The 23,025-nt window shown below is 39.3% G+C and overlaps 1 protein-coding gene across 2 annotated transcripts in view; it reads left to right on the forward strand.

Annotated features, from left to right (window-relative positions):
- Window positions 1–2,267: 2,267 nt before the first annotated feature.
- The window catches only part of SNX13 (sorting nexin 13), a 131,571-nt gene continuing 110,813 nt past the window's right edge, over window positions 2,268–23,025 (forward strand). The window contains exon 1 of one of the 2 annotated variants that reach the window (XM_055131664.1): window positions 2,268–3,779. In XM_055131664.1, the coding sequence (XP_054987639.1) occupies window positions 3,204–3,779 (576 nt within the window). In that variant the 5' untranslated portion in view covers window positions 2,268–3,203. The remainder of the gene's footprint in view (window positions 3,780–23,025) is intronic. The other variant, XM_055131672.1, reaches the window with a different exon arrangement.

The following is a 23,025-nucleotide window of genomic DNA, read 5'->3' on the forward strand; positions in this document are numbered from 1 at the left end:
GTAGACAACATAGGTAATACTGCATTATGTAGAACGTTAATAAAATGGCCCACAAAACCAAAAGATGATGTTTTGATAAATGCAATTTATTTGGGGAAGATGCATATTTTTTTCCAGTTTTATAAAAAAATACTTATAGCTACAACATGACAATCTTAATTAACACAGAAAAATCTTGTTTTAAAACTAAATATGAGCAAATTAGATATACTGAATTATCAGTTAGAGCTTAAGAAATAACAACTTTGCCAAGAGGGTGGGGAACTTGAAATATTTGTCCTGGGCTGTTGATACCGGTGGTGGATGTGTACCCGGAATTCTATCATAGTACTGTTAATCAAAGTGCCTGTGGAAAAACATATCACTGGTAATGGGCAAGGTAAAAGCATTACACACTTGATTTTTGCTTCAGACATCCTCTTGTCATTCTTTCCTGTGTTAAACTGGATGCTGATGTTGGGCATTCAAACTTTTTGCAATAACATCCACAGGCAAATCCTTATCAAATGCTTAAGATGAATTGTTTTGTTTTGTTTTAAACTTCTGATTAATATAAAAGAACCCAGCATTTCAGATCAGCATGTCTCAAGTTTCCTCTGTAACTACTGATAGGAAGTTAAGATCACATGGAACAACACTGTAATCTGTATTAAATTATGTGCTGTGCTTACATTTCTTTTTAAAGCAAGCTGCTTCTATATATATATTCACTTTTCACCTTTATGTAATTCAATTTCTAGAATGATCTGAAATGGAATATCTTATTCATTTCTCCCCTTGCAAAATTAACTTTCCAAGAATACACATCTAAAAAACTGTTTTTAGCATATTTCATTTTTATACACTTCTATTACAACCATTAAAAATATCTGCGGGGCTGGAGCGATAGTACAACAGGTAGGGCATTTGCCTTGCATGCAGTCGACCCAGGTTCGATCCCTGGCATCCCATATGGTCCCCCGAGCACCGCCAGGAGTGATTCCTGAGTGCAGAGCCAGGAGTAACCCCTGAGCATCACTGGGTGTGACCAAAAGAAAAAAAAATCTGCAGTGATTTAATGTGCAGCTCATAATCTGTCATAAACTATTCACGAGCATCCTAGTGACAATTAAATACCACTGTGACTGCAAGCTTAGAATGTCACACAATGCCCCAATTTTAAAAAGACTTGATCTTTCATTGTGAAAGGATATTGTTTTTGTTTAGGTTTAATTAGGCCTTTCCTCTTATGGTCTTAAAAGAAATAGTCTGTCACTCATTCATTCAATTATCTTCTATGTATCTTTTGTAGGATTCTAAGTGCTGAGGACACAGAAAAAAATCCATCATTGAAAAAGCAGAAAAATCCCTGATCTCATGACTTCACACTCTAGTCAAGACTTTGACTTACACCTTACACTGGTAGCAAATATAAGAACCATGAAGGAAACAAGAAAGGAAAAAACCTGAAGCGAGGATGTTGGAGGAAGGGGTACTATTTCATTTATTTATTTATTTATTTATTTATTTATTTATATTATTTTAAGTTTCAAGAATATCTTTTATTTATCAACAAATCGCAAGTCCATTTCTAGGTAAGAGGGGGTACTATTTTAATGGGATGCTCAAAGTAGGATTGGGTGAAAAAAAAGTGACTTAAAAAAAATAGGACAGGAGAGATCTTGCCATGCAGCTATCTGTTGGAAAGATCCTTCCAAAGAACAGAACAGCTAGTGCAAAGGCCTCAGAGTAAGAGGATGCCCTCCTGTGTAGCTGGAACTAAGTGCTTAAAAAGGAGGTCAGGGAAGTAAGTGGATGTAGAATGGAATTTAGGGAACTTAAGAGCATAAGACTTTTTGTAGGTCACATAAAGATCTGGGAACTAATGATTTTGGATTGCTTCTCAGTGTGTAGACAAACTCTGAAATGTTCAAAGGATATTCACATTATGCCACAGGCTGGAAAAAAAAAGACTCAAGTTCTGTCTATACTTAAAATGCCTAGCTTTTGGAATAGTGAAGAAAACGGTCTACTCAGATCAGATATCTAAATTAGTTTTACCAGTTTCTACCTTAAATATTAATAAGCTGCCTTCTTGGTTTTCTTATTTACAGCTTGGATCAGTATTTACAACCTTGGAACAGTATCTTTTTCCACCTCCCTAGCTGTTTCATGTAACTCTTAGTTTCCCTCATTATCTTTAATCCAGATAATATTTTCCAATATCAGTAACACTTTTTACTGTTATCGAGGCAGTTTTGCTAGTCTAACAACGTGAAAATTATGCAGTAGATGTAGATTAAAACAAGAAAAATCGACTATACCTCAATTAGTTGAATTAAGTCAAATGAGAATTTTATTTTTGGAAATTCTGCATGACTGTATAAATGAACCACTTTTGTTTACTTGTTGATAGGACATGGAACTGAGATTACAGCTCTGAAAATCCTTTACTTTCTATTTTAGGAATCTGAGTGCTATACAGTCAATTTTATTTTGCAGTCAGCTCTGGGGAACCACTGGCCTTGGTTTCCCATGATGGCTTTTGCAATCTTTTAAGAATAAGACGGAGGGGTGCCGTAAATTAACTTTGAACATTTACTTTTAAATTACAATGGAAACTGGTTCCACATATACAATCCATATACAAGCGGGTAAATACACTTGGGCCACGTGTTTAGGCAAACGACTTTCTTATCATTCAGGTGGCAGTGAGTACTTCCAATCTCACCCACCTAGCAGGAGGCGTTGGTTGGTATCTCTGCACCGGGAGTTCCACAATTTCATTATTATTTTAGCTGAGACTATATATAACGATATTCCCTGAAATTTACCCGGACACGTACGGTAGCAAGAGTTCAGAAGTGAGATTGCAATTAGAAGTAAAGGTAGCCTTTTCCCCAACTTTCCCTTTTCTTTCTTTCTTTTAAAAGAAGTTTCAAATTAAGTTCTCATTGCCACGTAGGTGCTGGTCAATTACCCAATCAGCGAGGGCGCCGCAGCCAGGACTAGGGGAAAGCTGATACACCTGTATCACTTTTACAACCTGCCGCGCACCGCGTTTTGCTCAAGACTCACTCGCAGGCTGCGTCAGGCAAGATCAGGGGAAGTTTCTGAGAAAGTTTCCGAGTCCCGGCCGCATTGGGAGAGGGTCCCATCATCCTTAAGCACCAGCGCAAACACAATCCCCGGCTGGATCTTCGGTACCTACGGGGCCCCAGCAAATGCGCGAGGCGAGTTTTCCTTCGGGACGGGCGCCGCGAGCCCGAGCCCCGCGACTCCCGCAGCGCGCTCAGTGGAAGACTCGGCCTCCGCCCCTGCAGCCGCCTGCCCGGCTCCCGCGACCTCTGCCGGCGGCCGAGGACCAGCCGGTCCCGCCGGCTCCCGCCCCCGCTGCACGCGGCGGGGTCCTCCCGCTCCTCCCCGCGGTCCCCGATGGGCTCGGCCGCCCGGCCCCGGACGCCTCAGCGTCGCAGCCCAGCGGCAGCCTCCGCGGCTCCTCGCGCCGGCGCTATGGAGACGGTCACGAGACGCCGGCGGCGCCGGCGGCGGCCAATAGGAGCGCACGTCGCGGGGAGACGCGGACGTCGCTCTTCCAAGATGGCGGCTCGTCCGTCGCGAGCTGCCGGGCCGGGGGGAAGCCTGCGAAGCCTAGTAAAGCCGCCGCCCGGGACAGGACCGAAGGAGCTGTCGCCGCCGTTGGCGGCGGCTCGGGCCCTTTTCGCTGCTGCCACGGCTGTTGCCATGCGGCGAGGCTAGGGAGGAGCGCACTTCCGCGGGGTGTAATAATGTTAACAGAGGTAAGCGGCCGCGGCCACCGGTGTTTACCTGTGAAATGGGGAAGGGGCCGGTGCCAGCCGGTCCGAGTCGAGCGTCTGGGCTGCCGGCAGGCCTGAGCCCCGCCGCGACTCCCGGGGCCCCCCGGAGCAGCGGGGATCCTACAAGTGCCCCCCCCGCCACCCCCCGGTTCGGGGCTGTGCTGACTAAACCAGCGTCCCCCGACCTCGGGTTGCCTGTGCCGCCTCTTCTCGCAGTTGCCACTTGCCCGGTCGCCCTCGGCGCGGCTCTCCGTCCCGCTGTCGCGCCCTCCTCGCTCATCGCTTGCTTCCTGGCGTCTCCTGACGTCTGGGTCTGTGGCCGCGGTGCTGTTGCTGTTGCTTCCTCGCCGAGCCCCGGGGTCCGCCTGCCTGTCGGGTCCCTTAGCCGCCAGGGCCCAGCGCCTCGAGGGGCTGTCACTCGGCCACGCCGGTGCTTCCCGGACCCCGCTCGGTCCACTCTCGGGAGTGGACCTGTCCCCTCCCGGCCAGCGGCGCGCGGGTCGCCCCCGGCCATCCAGCCCCTACCCCCCGCCCCCCGTTCCCGCAGCCGGCCCAGGCGCCCCGCGCTGCAAAGCCGGTTCCTTAGGAAAGTTCAGTGTCAGCCTCGCCCCCCTCTTGGATGGTTTTGCTTCAGGTTCCCTTGGTGCGCTCGCTCGCTCTCTCCTCCCCACCCCCAAGAAAATTAAAACAACAACTTGGATCTGACGTGGAAGTATTGGGCAGCTGTGACCAGCTAATTTTACGTTTCCCTTTTCTAAGTGTCTGATGTCGGTTGCAAAGAGCAGTTTCTGAAGAAGTAGTTTCCCTTTGCTAGCCAAGCTTGGCTGGGGGAGGGCGGGATGGATGCAAATGGGGGCACTGGACCCGAAGCGGCCCGGCTGTGTGTCGTCGGTGTTTGTGGGCAGGGGCGTCGCGGGGGAGAAATCCCGAAACTCGTGGCTCAGAGGGAATGTATCTTTTCCACCGGGACCCCGGGGAAATTCCAGCATGATTCCTAGGTCCGCCGTCAGGTGCTTGTCGGGGGCGTCTTGGGGAATGAATTCAGGCTTGACAACAGGTTTAATGGGCAGTAAAGATCGGATGGGAAGTATTTCTACTTGTGCAAAAATGGTAGGAAAAAATAAAACCACGGGGGTAAAAAGCCTTTGTAATGAGTGGCATTCGTTGTGTGAAAAGTGACCCTCAAGTGATACTTAGTTGTCTTTGCAAACTTGGCTTAACTCGAGGGAACTTCGTACTTTTTCATGTGAGTATTTAATAGTCCGCGCCCAGAATCTCGTGTGTGCTGTGTCTGGTAAATACTTAATTTATGGATGACTCTTTCCAAAGATTTTTCATTTCTGTAACTTGTGGTGGGTTATAAGTTTCTGTTGTCATTAGCAGTATTATATATATATTTTTAAAAAAGCTCAGAAGTTCGGTTTCTTAGGTCCAGAGTGAGATTTGGTTGGAATAACTAGCCTTATAAGTTTCAGAGGTTTCTTTTTAATGTACATTGTCTAAGGAAATTATCTTTTGATTGAATTTAGGTTATCTTTTTTTTTTTTTCCTTAGTTTTTAGGCTCCACCTGGCTGTATTCAGGATTTACTTCTAGCTCTGCACTCAGGGGTCACTGTTGGCGGGCTTGGAGAACCATGTGGAGTGCTTGGGGTCAAACCCGGGTCTGTGGTGGGCAAAGCAAGCACCTTACCCACTGCACTGTCTCTCCCGCCCTGGGTTGTCTTGCTTCAAAGAAATTTTATTTTATGCTTTATGTGTACTGCTTGTTGGTGAAATGATAGCGTCTCGATTTGGAAACACTGAACTTTATAATCACCATTTTATTGTGATTACATCTTTTAGTGAAATATTTTAAGTAATTTAATGACAATGGTAAAAAAGATGTACTTTAGTACCCCCCCCTGTGTGTGTGTGTGTGTGTGTGTGTGTGTGTATATATATATATATATATATATATATATATATATATATATTGCTTCTAAGAGATTAGTCAAAATTCCAACCTTGATAGTCTGGCATAGTTCTTTCCTTCAACCACTGCTCTGGGATTCCTCTCCAAAGTAAGACCCACATTATTCAGTGGTACTTGGATTTCATTATATTTTTAGTTGTCATTTTATAGGTTGAAAAAAACTGAAGCCCAGAGACTTGTCCAAGGTCAAACAACTTTTAGTGACAAAAGTGAAATTAGAATTCAATCTCCTGATTCTCAGTACAGAACTCTATAATCATTTGCTCTCTTATAGTACTTTTCAGCTCTCTTGGAAGGTTTTAAAATATACTACTTCCTCATCTGACTACTGTCTGAGGATAAGCTGAAAATTATCATTTCTTGGGAAAGATTTTTTTTTTATCATACACTTTTAAAAAAGGCTCAGAAATAGTTTTGTTTTGAAATAGCTTAGATATTAAATTTTGATCATTGGTTATTAAAATATTAGTAATAAGTTCTCTTTGTTTTAACTGCTTCTGTTGTTGCTAGATTAGAGCTAATCAGGTTTTAGGGGTTATGATTTAAGTTTACTCTAGATTTCAGAATGTATCATGAAAAGTTTTTAGGATTAACAAACATACTGTGCTTAGAAAGTGGTGCATCTTACCATCTGCTTTTCAATTTGAGGTAGGCGATACTACATTAATAAGATGAGAAGACTGGTTGAGAAGTAAAATTTTATAACAAGTTGTGGGGGCTGTAGTGATAGTACAGTGTGTAGGATGCTTGCCTTGCACGTGACTGACCTGGGTTGGATCCTTGGCACCCCATGTAGTTTGCCCCACCCCTGGGTGGGCATGGGAGGGGGAGGGGAAGGTGGTGGGATAGAAGAAAAGAACACAAAATTACAGGTTAATAGTTACAGGAGTTAAATGTTTTGGTTCAAATAAATCTGGGAGGTATTTGCCTAAAGATAATAGGTTTGTTGCTGAAGAATTTCTCATTGCCAGGGGCCAAAGCCTGTAGGGCATTTGCCTTGCAGGGCTGATCCAAGGTTCCATTCTCAATGATTCTCTTGGGATCCCATATGGTCACTCTAACACTACTAGGAGTGATTCCAGAGTGTAGATCCAGGAGTAACTCCTGAGCATTACCAGGTGTGATCCAAAAAGCCAAAAAAAAAAAAAAAATTCTCATAGCTGTTGATATTGTAAAGTAAATCATATTGTGGATTTCTGTAACTTTAGAGAAGGTCATGTTTGATTTTTTTTTTTTTTTGTGTTGATTTGATTGTTCACTGGCTGCACATATTAACATAGTATCTGGGTATTTCCATGAGAGCATATTAGATAAGAAAATGAAATGAACATATGATTCCTTAAAGTAGCTTCCTTCCAACTGGATTTGTGCCCTCCCTCCCGCCTCCCATATTTCACTTCTGGAAGTAAATTATTTTATTTAATCTTTTTCTTCTTTTGGGTGGAGACAGATATCACAACTCACATAATTCTCAGACTTTTGTACTTGAATTATAACGCTTGCTTTTCTTGCGTGTCAGGAAGTGCATCTATATTTCATTGGTTATTTCTCTGAAGGACCCACTAATAGAGATTCTTAGAGAGCTTCATCTATTTAACTGGGAAATCCAGAGATGTGATAATACTTGGGAATAGTCTTTGGGTTTTCAGGGCTTTTGAAAAATGTGCTCATGGAAGTACAACCTCTTGATCCTAATAAAATGTTTTGGATGTTTTGTTGAATAATAGATTTGTGATAGAGACTCTTGCGAGGGCTGAAGAGATAATACAAAGGGCAGGATGCTTGCCTTACCTGTGTCTCACCAGGATTTGATCCCCAACACTCCATAATGGTCCCCTGAGATTTATCAGAAGTGATCCAGGAATGAAGAGGCAGAAGTAAGTCCTGAGCACAACCTGGTGTGCCCTCCCACAAAACAAACAAAAAGACTCTTGGGATGAATTACTCTTTAAACAGCATGAGTTATTCAATTATTAATGATATTGAAAAGGCTGTTAACCAGACATAGATCCATTGATATTCAAAAAATGTTAAATAGGAAAAGGATTTTGTAAGGGGAAGGAAAGGCATCTTGTCTAAAATGTCTGTCTTGCTGCACTACATAGAGCAGTGTTTATTATCTTTTGACAAGATAAGTTTAATATTAATGACCATTTCTTAAGAATTTAAAATGGTCTTTGTTATATTTTACCCTTATTGGTTTCAAGTTTTTGAGAGTTTATACTTATTAATTATTTATTAATTACTTTTATTGTAATAACCAGCCCATAACACCTTTATTTTATTCATTCCTTTTTGATCAGTACCAAGTTGACAGTATTACAAGTAGAAGAAAATAAGGTTTTTTTGTTTGTTTTTTGTTATTTAATTGAATCACCGTGAGAAAACAGTTACAAAGCTTTCTTGTTTGAGATTCAGCCATACAACGATCGAACACACATCCCTCCACCAATACGTATTTTCCACCACCAATGTCTCCAGTACCCCCCCTCCCCCACCCCCTTCCCAATTCTCACCTTGTCTCTGTGGCAGACAATTTCACCAATACTCTCTCTCTAATTTTGGGCATTGTATTTTATTTCATTTTTTTAATTGAATCACTGTGAGAACAGTTACAAAGCTTTCTAGTCTAAGTCTCGGTCATACAATGATCAAACATCCATCCCCTCACCAGTGCACACCCTCCACCACCAAGAACCCCAGTATAGCCCCCATCTCACCTCCCCTCTCCTCACCTATGTGGCAGATGATTTCCACCTTACTCTCTCTCCGCTTTGATTACATTCAATATTTTGACAAAAGATCCACCATTATTATTTGGAATTTTCCCTAACATTCAGGCCTGCTGAAAAAGCATCATTAGATAATTTGTTTTCTATTGTTGATAAGAGCATTTTGGATTTCTGATATTTTAGTTATAAGTCTGGAGGGATTTCTGTCAAAAGCTGCTGGGTTCCAAGATTGTTTTGTGTGCCTCTGGGATCATGGCCGTTCAGGAGCCAGGAGCCATTCGTGGGCAGCAATTTGGGGCCTCGTTAGGGCTGGGAGAGGGGCCGGTTCCAGTCCCATCCCGTGAGGCCCCTTGTTTCACATCACTGCAGTCTCATATCTATTTTGCTTGAATTTACCCACCACTATTCAAGCCTGCATGCTAGGGCTAGGTGCTATATAATTTATTTTCCATTGCCCATTTTGAGTATCATGAGAGGTCGTGTGGCCACACATGCTTCTGGAATTCTAAGATTGTAAATGGTGGGGTTCCAGAGACATCTCTGTATGGCAATAATCCATTTTGGGATTCAGTTGGGAGTCTCTGTTGGTGTGCTAAGATGGTGCCTGGAGGCAGATTGTGGGTGTTACAGCCAGGATGCCAAGCTGGCTGGGAGTCTGGGAGGGACAGCCCATATTTTAGTTTTTTGAAGGTAACCAACCTTACAACTTTATGTCAAATGCATGTATTCATTAGTAGTTTTGAGATATTAAATTAGAAGCTATTTTTAGAGTCACTATATAAGGAGATAATATTGCTGTAGGGTTCAGATGTATCATCCCAAATTTTGTTGATTCATTTCTTTCAGAGAGATAAAGAATAGTTTCTTAAATACATTAGCCCATTGTATATATTTTGAGGGAATACGGACTTAAATTTAAGAGTAGAACTGAAAAATAAGTATCATTTCACGTGTATCACTTGTCATCCTGTTGCTCATTGATTTGCTTGAGCAACAACCAGTAACATCTTCATTTGACCCTGTTGCATGCAAGCGTAGTTCAGTGGCGTCTGCTCACTCCAGGAACACAAAGAGCCTCAAACCGTCATTCAGGGTCTTGACAAAGAAGCCTGACCATCTCGTAGGTGGGTGGCCAGGCATTCTTTTGACGTCCCGTGGAATCCAGTCAGTAACGGCTCTTGTCCAGTAGTCATCTCCAAATCGCATTACGTGTCCGACCCATCTGATTTTTGACGCCTTGGCAAATGAGACAGTGTCCCTTGGCAAATGAGACAGTGTCTCTGATTCTTGATCGTCGACGGAGGTCTGAACTCCGGATTCCTTCTCTCACTTGAGTGAAACGTGATACTCCAAGCATAGCTCTTTCATTTCCTCTTTGGGAAACCCGAATAGTGTTCTCATCCTGTTTTCCTAGGGCCCAGGTCTCTGAGGTGTATGTTAGTGCAGGAAGAATGGTGGAGTCAAAAAGATGTGCCTGGAGCCAGAGGTTCTTTGTCCTCTTAACCACTTCTTCGATGCTCTTGAAGGTGTTCCAAGCCGCTCTCTTTCTCCTGCGCAGCTCAGGTGCCAGGTTGTTTGTCATGTTGAGTTCTCGACCCAGGTACACATAACTGGTGCATTTGGAGATGTTCTTTCCGTTGAGAGCAAATGGAACGTCAGGAACTAGTTCGTTTCTCATGAACATTGTCTTTGAGATTCAGCTGTAGTCTGACCTTTCCACACTCACAGTTGAAGTCGGCCAGCATTTGTGCCGCTTGGCTAATGTTTGGTGTTATTAGAATGATGTCATCAGTGAAGCAGAGGTAGTTGCCGACCATCTATTTTCACTCCCATTCCTTCCCATTCCCGTTACCGCATGGCATTCTAGAGGGTAGCACTGAAGAGTTTCTGTGAAATGTTATCACCCTTCTGAACCCCGCTCTTTATGTCGATGATCACTTGAATGGTGAGATCCTGGTGGTGAATCCATAATACATCTCATGGAGGGTCCTGATGTTTGAACATCCTGTTTTGCTAGGGCATTCTACTTTGAAATAAGTAGAAATGTTTATAGCTTCAAAGATTTAAGACAGGTACATAAACAAAGATTGTTTTATATCATAAAGCCAATGTAAAATATATAACTTTTCTTAATTCCCACCCCCTTTTTTTTTGTGTGTGTTGGGGGGGAGCATACCCAACGAGAGTTGAGGGCTTAGTTTTGGCTCTGTGCTCAGGGATCACCATTGGAGATATTTAGGTGGACCATATGTTGTGTTGGGGACCAAACCAGGGTTGACTGTGCAAGGCAAGTAACTCACATTGTTATGTGCTTTCTCATTTCTTAATGTAATAACTTAACATACACTGTATAGAGAATTGCAAATTATAAAGTAATGTGATAAAATATAATTATAAAATGATTTAATCATATTGTTAGCCATGCCCATGCTTTTGATTAGTGTAATTTCTAGTTTAACTGTGGATTAAAGAGTATTATAAAGGAAGAAGGAAAAGTGTGTATAATAAAGTGTTTAAAATAGATTGCTTTAGGTGGAGTCAACTAAGCTGCCTAAGCTGAGCAATAATGGAAAAGGTTTCGGGGAGCTTAGCCTTTTGGAAGAATAAGAAAATAGATCGGTGGCAAGAGTTTCCAATGTTGGCCACTAGGAAACTAACATTTTATGCAAAACTAATTGACTTTATGGCACCCCCTAAATGAAGTTCTTGTGCATAGCTTTTAAAATTGTTTTTGGAATTCCGTAGTTTTATAGATCATCAAATGCTAAGTTGATATAATTTAAAATTGATTTTCTGCTTCTTAGATTTAATTTTGTTATTGTACCTTACATATTTGAGAGGAGAGGGATCTAGGAATCGAAGCAAGTGACCACCTTTTACACCATTTAAACGTCTTACAGAGTGGTTGAAATTGAGTGAATAAATAGTCTGAAGTTAGGGTGATGTGTGTTTATCAACAAATCATAGTACTAAGGCAATGCACAGATGTGCTGTAAGTTAAGCATTATAAGGATGAATCACAACCTTACCACTTAATTATGGTGTAATATTGAAGAAGTTATTTGAACTTTCTGAATTTTCATTTCCTTCCTGTAAAAGTGGGTAATAATCATTTTCCTGGTAGCTCTCACATTGTTGTGGAGGGCCTATAAAATGATAGAGGGCATAACTCCTTATAAATTGTCAATTCTTATGTAAATACTAGTGTTTAATACATTAGTTTTTTTTTTTTCTCTCTCTGCATGTTTTGTACTAACAAGAATTTAACTCTAGACTCCATCCTGTTTTTATGGTTGCCTGCCTTTCAGTGAGTGGATGGGGAACCTGGCTGTTGATGCAGTTATAGTGGAAGCAGCAGAGACTAGGAGGGAAAAAAGTGAAAGTAGAAAAATAGACTTAGAATGTCTTGCAAACTAATGAGAGTTTTTTTCTTTTTTTTAATGTAGTTTGTGTAAATTGATTCCAAAGAGATTCGGAAAGGGTAGTTACAAAAAAACATTTTTTAAGTGGGTGACTTAATTTGAGGGTTAACAGGCATTTGCTTACTATTCTGAAATATTTGTGGGAAAATAGATCTTTTTATTTTAACAACCCTGGTAGAATCTAACCTGTTGCTTTGGATAATATTTATAAGGCTTTGGTTTTGTCTCCTTTGATAAATTTACTTTTCTGAATTGGTTGTTAATGTGTCTATTTTGTGTTAGGTCCATGCTAAGTTCTGGTATAAGTGGGGTGTCATGCCCCAGTCCTGTTCTTATAAAGTCACTATCAGAGCAGATGTTTGCATTGGTCAGGGCATAGCCATTCAGCTGAAACCTTGAAGTCCTTTAGTCAGAATAAAACAAATAACATAATTGAGGGGTGAAGAATTAAGAGGAAGAAAAGGTCATTGGGTTAAAGAATGTAATTATAAGGTAATTACTTATGTTTGCTTTTGAACTCATAGGTTGATTAAGGTGTAAAATGTGCCTCTCCTTGCAACTGAAGAGTCAGTCTATCTCTGTCTATGGCCTGTGTTTGCTCCAAGCAAATTTTTTGTGAGATGGAATGGGGACAGAGGTGGGGAGGTGTGGGGGTACGTGAAGATGAAAATAAAGGAAAAGATAATTCTGTGCATTTGTTGGTCTCCCTGTCCCCAGAAGAAAAAATAGAAAGAAATCTCTGAAATTTTATTCAAGTCCCCATTAAATTTTTTATTCAAGCGAGCATCATTCTTGGTCTTCATTCCCATTATATAGTCATTTATTTATTTATTTATTTATTTATTTATTTATTTATTTATTTATTTATTTGTACTTTTCCCAACTAGAATACAGTCTCCTAGAGGTGGGGCTTGTGGGTGTATTCCCAGTGTCTGGAAAGAGCTAGACACTTGGCAGGCATCATTAAACATCCATTTAATGAATAAATGTTGAATAATCCATCCTGTTAAGGTTAAAGTGCAAAATTACCTGTAAATTTGTGTTAAATTTAAACTATCACTTTAATTATTTTTCAAGGAATGTTCATTGGACATTGGTTGAATACTGTATTTGGGACCACAGTTTACACAGTGTTTTTAGGAGTGCAGTTCTGTCATAATTTTCCCTATGGGGAAAAACTGATTAGATTATCATTATTCTTATATGACGAAGTATAAATGCAAGTTTGAATTTATTTTGTTTTTAAGAAAGAATTTTTTTTTGAAGTAAACAGATTTTATTTAGAGGTTTTATGAGGGAAGGAGGAAGGGATAAGCGGAAAAGAAAATTTTTCATTTTTTTAGTGTGTCATGGAAGATTTAAACTTCTGATCTAGATAAATTTAAAGCTTTGCTTTTAGTACTATGTTAATGCTGATATTTGTGGCACATCGTAGAATATTCCACTTTTTATGACCTACCACAGAATTTGCGAGTATGAATAAAATATGGTCATGGATTTTTAAAAAGTGGTAAATTTCAAGGTGCCTTGTTAGGGATGGCAGCTGCTATCTCAGTCTCTTGATTAAAGGCTCTTCAATATTGCTGTTAGAAATGAAGCATATGGGGCTGGAGCATAGCACAATGGGTAGGGCATTTGCCTTGCACGAAGCTGACCCAGGTTTGATTCCCAGCATCCCATATGGTCCCCTGAGCACTGGCAGGAGTAATTCCTGAGTGCAGAGCCAGGAGTAATGCCTGAGCATTGCTGGGTGTGACCCAAAGAGGAAAAAAAAAGAAGTATACTTTTCAGATTATTTTGCTCATTGCGGTTCCGTTTGAATATACAGAAGAAATATGTACCAGAAAAAAAGTTCAATAAATAATTTGTTTCACCATGAGAATTAAACTAGCTTAATGGTTCTTAGGTTAGTATTAGAGGCTGATATACATTCACAAGAAGAATTCAGTGTTGGCTTATTGTACTGTTTCCTCCACTTTTTTTTTTTGGGAAGAACCTTTTTGTCTTTTATAGTTTGGTACCTGAGAATGTGTGGTTCTTCCTATAGTAACTTCTTTTGTTTTTAGGCCATCATTGTATGATAACATACATATGTAGAGGATAAATTTTAGAGCCCTCATTTGATACTGTACAATCCAATAACTTTGATAACCCTGTAGGTTTTATTTAGCACCTCATTTGGTACTTGGAAATTCACTGTATCACTGTCATTCCGATGCTCATCAATTTGCTTGAACTTGAACGGGCACCAGTACCGTCTCCATTGTGAGAGTGTTACTGTTTTTGGCAGTACGCCAAATCGAATATGCCATGGGTAGCTTGCCAGGCTCTGCCGTGTGGGCGAGATGATACTCTCAGTAGTAGCTTGCCGGACTCTCCTAGAGGGGCGAAGGAATCGAACCCAGGTCGGCTGCTTGCAAGGGGGAATGCCCTACTCGCTGTGCTATTGCTCTAGCCCACTTGGAAATGATAAAACTTAAATAAAAAACTTTTTTTCTTTTTGGGTCACACCCAACAATGTGATTACTCCTGACTGCACTCAAGAATTACTCCTGGCAGTGCTCAGGGGACCATATAGGATGCTGAGAATCAAACCTTGGTCGGCCGCCTGCAAGGCAGATGCACTCTCCGCTGTACTATTTCTCCGGCCTCAAATAGAAAACTTCATGCAAAATAAGTATAAATTAAAACTACCTTATGTTGGTTATGATATAAATATTGGGAGATAAACCAAAATAATAAGCCTTTACTGTGATTTTAGAGTATGCTGTTTTTCATAAAAAAAGTAATGGAAAGTAGAAGACTGGTGACAGTTCTTGATTAGGCTGTGACTTTTAAGATCTAGCCTTCTCTTTTGATAAACCTGTGTTTTTTCCCTCTGTATTATATATTACAGAGAGAAGCAGAAGTTGAGTTGAAAATACTGGGACTTTATACTTGCATTGCTTTAGTCCTGTCTTTGATAGAGGGAAGGGGAGCCATTTATGTTGAATATGGCTAATAAGGTATTGATAAAACAGCATCTACTATAGCTGTATTTTATTTCATCACATTTATGGGATGGAGATACAAAAATAAAAATATTAAATTATGTCAATAGTGTACTTTATACTTTTTAGTGTTATGTTTAACTTTTTGTTCATTAACAAATTCTTAATCTTTGTTATGTTAATGAGAAATTACATTCTTGTTTCAGATATTTGTATTTCTTTCCTGATGGGGCTGATAATAACTTGATGCATTTTTTCCCCCCTTCTAGTAACAGAAGTTAATGTTATGATGCCAAGTACATCAATCCTTTTCCTACATATTTTGCCTCTTAGAAAAAGATGTTTTCTTGATTCAGGGTTACACAATGATTTTTCTTTTAAGTCAGAATTTTTGAGTTCTTTCCTATGTATTGTTAGTATTTTGTGGGGTATTTTATATGGAAGAGATATTTTTCTGCTAAAAAATTTAAAGTATACAGAAACCTTGAAAAAATTCCCTTTACAGCATGCACATACCAGTTATCTAGATTTGTTATTGAACTTTATTAACTTTATTGTTATCATACTGAACCTTGTTTATCTTATGTTAAATTGCAGATGCTACATTACCTTTTTTTCAAAGTATTCTCATTAATCTCCCAAGAATAAGGGTGTTTTTGAGAACACTCAAAAATATGTCTTGTTGGGGCTGGAGCAATAGCACAGCGGGTAGGGTGTTTGCCTTGCATGCGGCCTGACCCGGGTTCGATTCCCAGCATCCCATATGGTCCCCTGAGCACTGCCATGGGTAATTCCTGAGTGCAGAGCCAGGAGTGACCCCTGTGCATCACTAGGTGTGAAACAAAAAGCAAAAAAAAAGTATATATATATATATATATATGTCTTACCTATATTGTCTTAAATCTTATCCTATATACCTATTATCGTACCTGTACATTGTCTTATTTATACCTTACCTTTATTGGTAATAAAGTTACCAGTGATTCTCTATTGTTTAATATCCAGTATATTCAAATTTCCCCCAGAGTCTAATTCAGCACTAAAGTTATCTCTAATTCAGAATGATTTCAGTTTTTCTTTTTCTTCATCTTCTTCCTTCTTTTTCATATTCTCTTTATAGGTTTTTAAAGAATTACTTTTATTTATTTTCCTGATCTTTGTTGTTGCTTTTGTAGTGAGCACACACTTGGTTGTGGGTCTTGCCCAAGGTCAGACACTTGGTGATAGTGAGTCCACTTTAGTCGCATGTTCCCTAAAGCTTGTACAGTTGGTGGTGTGTATTGCATGCACTTTGGTCATTGTGTTTTTTGTATGCATTTTTGCTGTGCTCTTTGAAAGTCACACATTTGAGTTGTGGTGTCTGTGCACATTTGGTTGCAGTGTGCTGGAGGTCCAGCATTTTTGGCACCAGCAGTTTCCAAACCGTATAGCTGTTGGGATTGCACTTGGGCATGTGCAGCAGTATTGGCATCAAGCTCTGCCTCACCAGCCTCACACTTAAAAGATAGGTACATTACTTTTGAACTCTCCCTGAGTCCCTGCTTTTCGTTCTTGTGGGTGGTGGTTCTGTGTATGAATTCTTAGAAACATCTCTCACCTGGCCTCCTTCCATTTTGATTGTCAAATACAGTGGCGTACATACCAACTGTCTCCAGGAGGTCAAATTTGTCTTAAGAAATACTGAATTAAAGGAAGTACCTCTTTTTAATTTTTTTAGATACTTGATTTTTTTTCAACATTGTCTTTATTTTGTTTTGTTCTGTTCCTTTGATCTATCCTTTAGCCTTTTCCTTTTGTTGTTTTATTAGTAAATGGTAATTAAAAACAGCTTTATTTATTTTTTTGCTTTTTGGGTCACACTAGATGTACAGGGGTTACTCCTGGCTCTGCACTCAGGAATTACTCCTAGCGGTGCTGGGGCAGCCATATGGGATGCCGGGAATTGAACCCGGGACAGCTGCTCTCAAGGCAAATGCCCTACCTGCTGTACTATTGCTCCGACCCCCAAAACAGCTTTATTGAGATATAATATTATTACTCACTGTACAAGTCTCCCAATTAAAATGTACACTTCAGTGGTTGTTAGTGTGTTCACACTTTTTGCATAAACTGCCATAAGTAATAAATCCTCTCATTATCCTTAAACAGAAAATCCCTCCTCATAATTTAGCTATCATTCCCAAATCCCTTTCCTAAACCCCAGCCTCTGAAAAATACGTTTGTTTTTCTGAACATTGTTTATGATTGGAATCACACAATATTTGGCCTTTGTGACTTTTTTTTTCACTTAGCCAGAGTTCAAGTTTCATCCATGTAGTATGTAATATTCCCAAATTATATTTATTGCCAAAAGATTTCTGTTTGGGAGCTGGGGAGATAGTACAGCAGATAGGGCATTTGCTTAGTATATGGCAGATCCTTGTTTGATCCCCTACACTTCATTTGGCTTCACAAGCCCACCAAGAGGAATTTCTGAGCACTAAGCCAGAAGTAAGCCAAACCAAATCAAAACCAAAACCAAAAATATACATAAAACATTGTATAAAATATACAAAATTATGTGTATTGTTTCATTTATGATGGATTTTGAGTTATTTCCAGTGTTTGTTTATAATGAATAACGTTGCTGTGAACATATGTGTATAAGTTTTTGTGTGGCAAATAATAACAAAATAAAATTGGCTATGTCATGTGTTTAACCATTTGAGGAAACTGTATACTGTTTTCCAGAGTGATTATGCTGCTTCAGTTTCCATCAGCAGTGTAGGAGGACTCTTAATTTCTCCATATGTCTCAGAATACTTGTTATTATATGTCTGTTTTATTATACCATAAATATATGGTGAATGAGAAGTAGTATGTCATTGGTTTCAATATGCATTCGTCTAAAGACTTTTGATAGTGAATATTGTACTTTTAATAAGATTTATGTATCTTTGGAGAAATGTGTATTCAGATCTTGTACCCATTTTAAAATTAGGTCATTATCTTTTTATTCAGTTTAAAGTCAGATTTGCAGACACTTTTTCCTGTTAGATGGGCTAGCCATTTATGTTATTTGCAGTACAGAACTTTAGAGATTATTGTTATACTGTTTTTTTTATTGATCACATTTATGGTATTAAACATCGTTCAGTTTTGCAGTGCAGTTTCTTAAGTTAGTTTTGGTGATCAGATCAAGTATCACCCTAGTAGATTAAAAAAAACAGCTTTTTTCCAACCTGAGTTGAGTAATTTTTGTGAATTTTATTTTCCTATCCAAATGATATGTGTATATATATATAGAATATTACACTTAAGAACTTGACGTGGTTGAGGGCTTGGGTTACATTATTAATGCTGGATAATTAACAACCACTTTTAAATAACTGCAAGATAACTTAGTTATTTAAAATTTTGTGGTCTTGCAGTTTTCAGTTGCCCTATTATGAGTGTTTTTGGTTCATAGCCACTTTCTCTGGTGGAGGAATCCTTCAGAGGCTTAGTCCGTGTTCCCTCTTGCCCTCCTGCACCCCCACGACCTACCCACCCCAGCCGCAGTGTCTGTGTAATCAGTCAGGTTACAACTCCTTGCCAACTTCCTCTTTGCATTATCTCAGAATTATTTGGTGTTTATTTCATCTCAGCATATTCTGAGACTTTGGGTCTTAAATTTGGATGTTGTCCACTGGGCTGGCTTGTTCTTTCAATAGTACTTTTGGTCCCAGAATCATAACTTAGATCATGATATTGTTGATTTCTGATCTAGTTGATTCTTCATAAGAGTCGCTTGTTTATATCATTACTTCCATTTTCTTAGTGTCCTGTTTCTTATTAATTATTAAGAAATGTTTATTTACACTTCTATCTTGGGAAAAAATTTTAAAATATTTTGTGTGCGAAGCATGGTATTTAAGGGTATTTTATTGGTCTTGTATTTGTTAAACTTTTCCCTGTAGGAATGAAATTAGTGTAACTTGACTAAGATGACTTCGTTTCTCATAAGTACAGGATGTTAGTTTCATGGTTTTTCACTTGATGGAGTGCAGATTTTTTTTTAATAGTTTGTAAATGTTCATGCAGTTTAAAATTTTAAGTGACTATTGTCTGTTAAAATAAGTTAAGGATATGTAATGTCCTTTGTATGAAAATTAATGTGTGTAATCTAAAATAAAGTATCATTAATAGTAGATTCTTCTTTGCTAAAAAAATATTTGAAAAGTAAACCAGTGCACGGGCTAGAGCGATATATTGTGCAGAGGGTAAGGCACTTGCTTTGCATGCGACCAACCCTCCTTTGATTCCTGTCACTACAGATGTTCCCTTGAACCCTGTCAAGGGTCATTCTTCAGGAATAGCCCCTTGAGCACCACTGAGTCTAATATACCCCTCACCCCCATGCCCCAGGTGAACTTAGTGCATCAGTTTTTTAAGTAAAAAATGGAGACTGTTGTTTGCTCCCCCGCCCCCCCCCCACACACACACATCTGAAAAAAGTCTGGGCAATTACTTTCATAGGTTTATATGTAAAATGAGAAAAATTTTAGTAAAAAATAATGTGAGTTCTTTTCCAGCTTTGATATTTCTTAAATTTTAACTTTTTTGAATTTTCTTTTTATCACTATATTTTATGCTGTTATCTTCTTGTTTGCACTTTGTAGATGCACATACAACTCAGCTACTAGTTTTATCTGCTCAGTGAAAAATCAATGACACAAATTGAGGACAAATAGAATCTCAGTGTAAAGATGTCATTAAATGATCAGAAAGAAAATACAGTGGTGGATTATCAGTGGAGGGAAAAAAATCTTGATTTGTATAAAATTGATTTAAATGATTAATTAACAGTCTTTTATTTATTTTAAACTTTCTGAGAGCATGTTATATGTGCCAAATGTTATGTTTGGCACCAGGAATGTATCAAAGAACAACACATACACAATGTATGTTCTCATGAGACTTATAGCATATGGTATATATAGGAAAATAAACAAGCAATTTGAACATAATGTGATAAATGAAGATATTGTCAAGAGTGTTGTTGAAATGTTGATCTAGAAAGAGAATATGAAAGTGAGCTATAAAAGGAAAAAGTAAAAAAAATCAAGAGTAACTCTGACAATGAGAAATAAATATAGTAAGTATAATTTAGAATTGGAAGATTGTTCTCAGAAAATAGCTAACTTTAACATTATCCCCTCAGAGTAGATAAAATGGTGAATAAGATTAGAATGCAGTCCTACAGTGGCCTAAAGCAGAGTTGCAGTAAAAGTTAGAGGAAGTCAGATGTTTATAATATTAAAAGTTGAGTATTGTGGGGGTCCAGAGAGAGTATGGCAAGTAGGATGCTTGCTTTGCTTTATATATAGCCAACTGAATAAATTTTCACTTGATAGTGACAAAGGATAAATATATGGTGGATTCAGAATTAATCTTGTAAATATATTCATCATTCCATAATGAATGATAATTGAGAATTTGGGATGATGAAAATCCTGACTTTGCATCCTCTTAAAGGGGTTTGGGTTGATTCTATAGGTCTAAGTTGCTCAGGTTCTGGTATTGACATTCCGGTTTTGACATTAACAGGAAGTGACACGAGAGTCTTAAGGTTTAAACAGCTCTGCATAGCTTAGTTTCACATGCTCAGGAGTGTTGCTTTCATGAGTTTGACCCACTGCTATTCCTAACAAATTGGGCACTCTTTTGCTGTTTCTTTACTTTCACATTTGATATTTTTCAAAAATGACTTAAATTGCCCAGTTCTAGATGTTAATGAACTCTTGGTAATATTTTTATGTACTAGAAATGAAATAAATTTAGAAACTGTGAAGGGACCTTATATTGTAGACATGTGCTCTTATTTATACATTAAATTTTTATGCATAGAGTTGAAGAAGCTTCACTGATACTGACTAAATTATTAATACTATTAATAGCACTGCACTGTAGCACTGTCATCCCATTGTTCATCCATTTGCTCAAGCGGGCACCAGTAATGACTCCATTGTGAGACTTGTTACTGTTTTTGGCATATCGAATACACCACGGGTAGCTTGCCAGGCTCTGCCGTGCAGGTGGGATACTCTCAGTAGCTTGCCAGGCTCTCCAAGAGGGAAGGAAGAATTGAACCCAGGTCGGCCGTGTGCAAGGCAAATGTCCTATCCGCTATCGTCATCAATAACTACAGTCTAGATTAACTGAAGTATAGACTATCTAGGTTACCAGATTTGATAACAGCAGTGTAATGCATTAACTTAACAGAGGTTTGTTTTGCACTAATATATTTGGAAATAAGAAAACTTATGATATTACTGTCAGCAGAATGCAGTAAATTTTTGAGAGAGTTTTTTTTTTTTTCTGTTTTGTGATATTGGGGATTGAACCCAGGGCTTCACAGATGCTTCACCACTGAGCTACATACCAGCTTTCCATAAAGAAATCTTTTTTTAAAAAACAGCTTTTTAAGTTGTAAAAAACCTTTTTTCTCCTTTCTTTATTGTTTCTTTGGCCACACCCCATGATACTCAGGGGTTACTCCTGACACTGTACTCAGGAATTGTCCTGGCAATGCTCAGGGGACCATATGGGATGCTGGGGAATTGAACCTGGGTTGGCCACATGCAAGGCAAGATCCATACCCACTGTACTATCTCTCTGACCCAGTTTAAAAAACCAATTTTTTATTAAGGCACTCTGACTTTACAGAGTTATTCATACTTAAGTTTCAGGCATAGGATATTCTGGCACCAGTCCCATCACCATTGTCAGCTACCACCTCTCTCCCTCCCCAGCATCCCCCTCCTCAGTTTGCCTTGACAGGCATATTTCAAGCTTGATTGCTGTAGTTTGGACCTTATGCTTTCAGTGATTTGGAGAGATATATATGTGTATATATATATATATATTTTTTTTTAATTGCTCCTCCCCATCACCAATGTACCTGGGACCCTTGGTCCCTGCCCCTTTTTATTTCTACCCACTTCTTCTTGCTACCCACCTCGGTTTCTTTTTCTGTTCTTCCTATGAATCCTGGAGTCAAGGATGATGGAGTTATTCCTCCTTAATACCTTGCATTCTCTTGTCTGGTTATTCTACATATCGTAGGTGATAAGTAAGGTGATTCTTGTTTTTCCTTCTTCTGATTTCTTTCCTAACAAGATACGTTCTATTTCCATCCAAGTTGCAGTGCACAGCATGATTCTGTCATTCCTCCAAGCACCTGCATAATATTCCATTGTGTATATATATCATATCTTAATAATCCACTGATCTGTCATTGGGCATCTAGGCTGGATTTTGTACCTTAGCTACGGTACTCAGTGCTGTGATGAATTTTGGTGTGAAGGTGCGCATATGTCCTTTTGAATGAATATTTTAATGTTCTGAGGTAGATACCCAGAAAGGGAATTGCTGCATCCTGTGGCAGCTCAATTCTCAATTTACTGAGAATTTTTCGTACTGTTTTTCGTAGGGATTGACCCAGACAGCATTCCCATTAACAGTGAATGTGTCGCACCCTCCCCCTGTCCCCACCACCCCACATCCCCTCAAGCACAGATTTTTTCCCAATATTTTTGATATGTGCCATTCTTGCTGGTCTGAGATACTATCTCATTGTTGTGTTTATTTGGGTTTCCTTAATAATAATGTGACATAAAACATTTTTCACGTGCCTTTTGGCTATCCACCTGTCTTTCTCAGAGAAGTGCCTGTTTATTTCCTTTCTCCATTTCTTTATAGGGTGTTTTTTGGTTTGTGTTGTTGGTAAGTATTTTCAGTAGTTTTTTAGTTTTAGCCTGTGTTTTTTCTACCATGCAGAAACTCTTTTCTGTATCACTGTATCACTCTTTTATTTGATGTAGTTCAAGTTCTTTGTTTTGTTGCCTTTGGGCTGGAGCGATCGCACAGTGGGTAGGGCATTTACCTTGCACACGGCTGACCCGTGTTTGATTCCTCCACCCATCTGGGAGAGCCTGGCAAGCTGCTCAGAGTATCTTGCCCGCACGGCAGAGCCTGGTGAGCTACCTGTGGCATATTCCATATGCCAAAAACAGTAACAAGTCTCACAATGGAGACGTTACTGGTGCCCGCTGAGCAAATCAATGAACAACAGGAGGACAGTGCTACAA

This window comes from Sorex araneus, chromosome 1 (genome assembly GCF_027595985.1).
Source record: "Sorex araneus isolate mSorAra2 chromosome 1, mSorAra2.pri, whole genome shotgun sequence".
Lineage (NCBI taxonomy): Eukaryota > Metazoa > Chordata > Mammalia > Eulipotyphla > Soricidae > Sorex > Sorex araneus.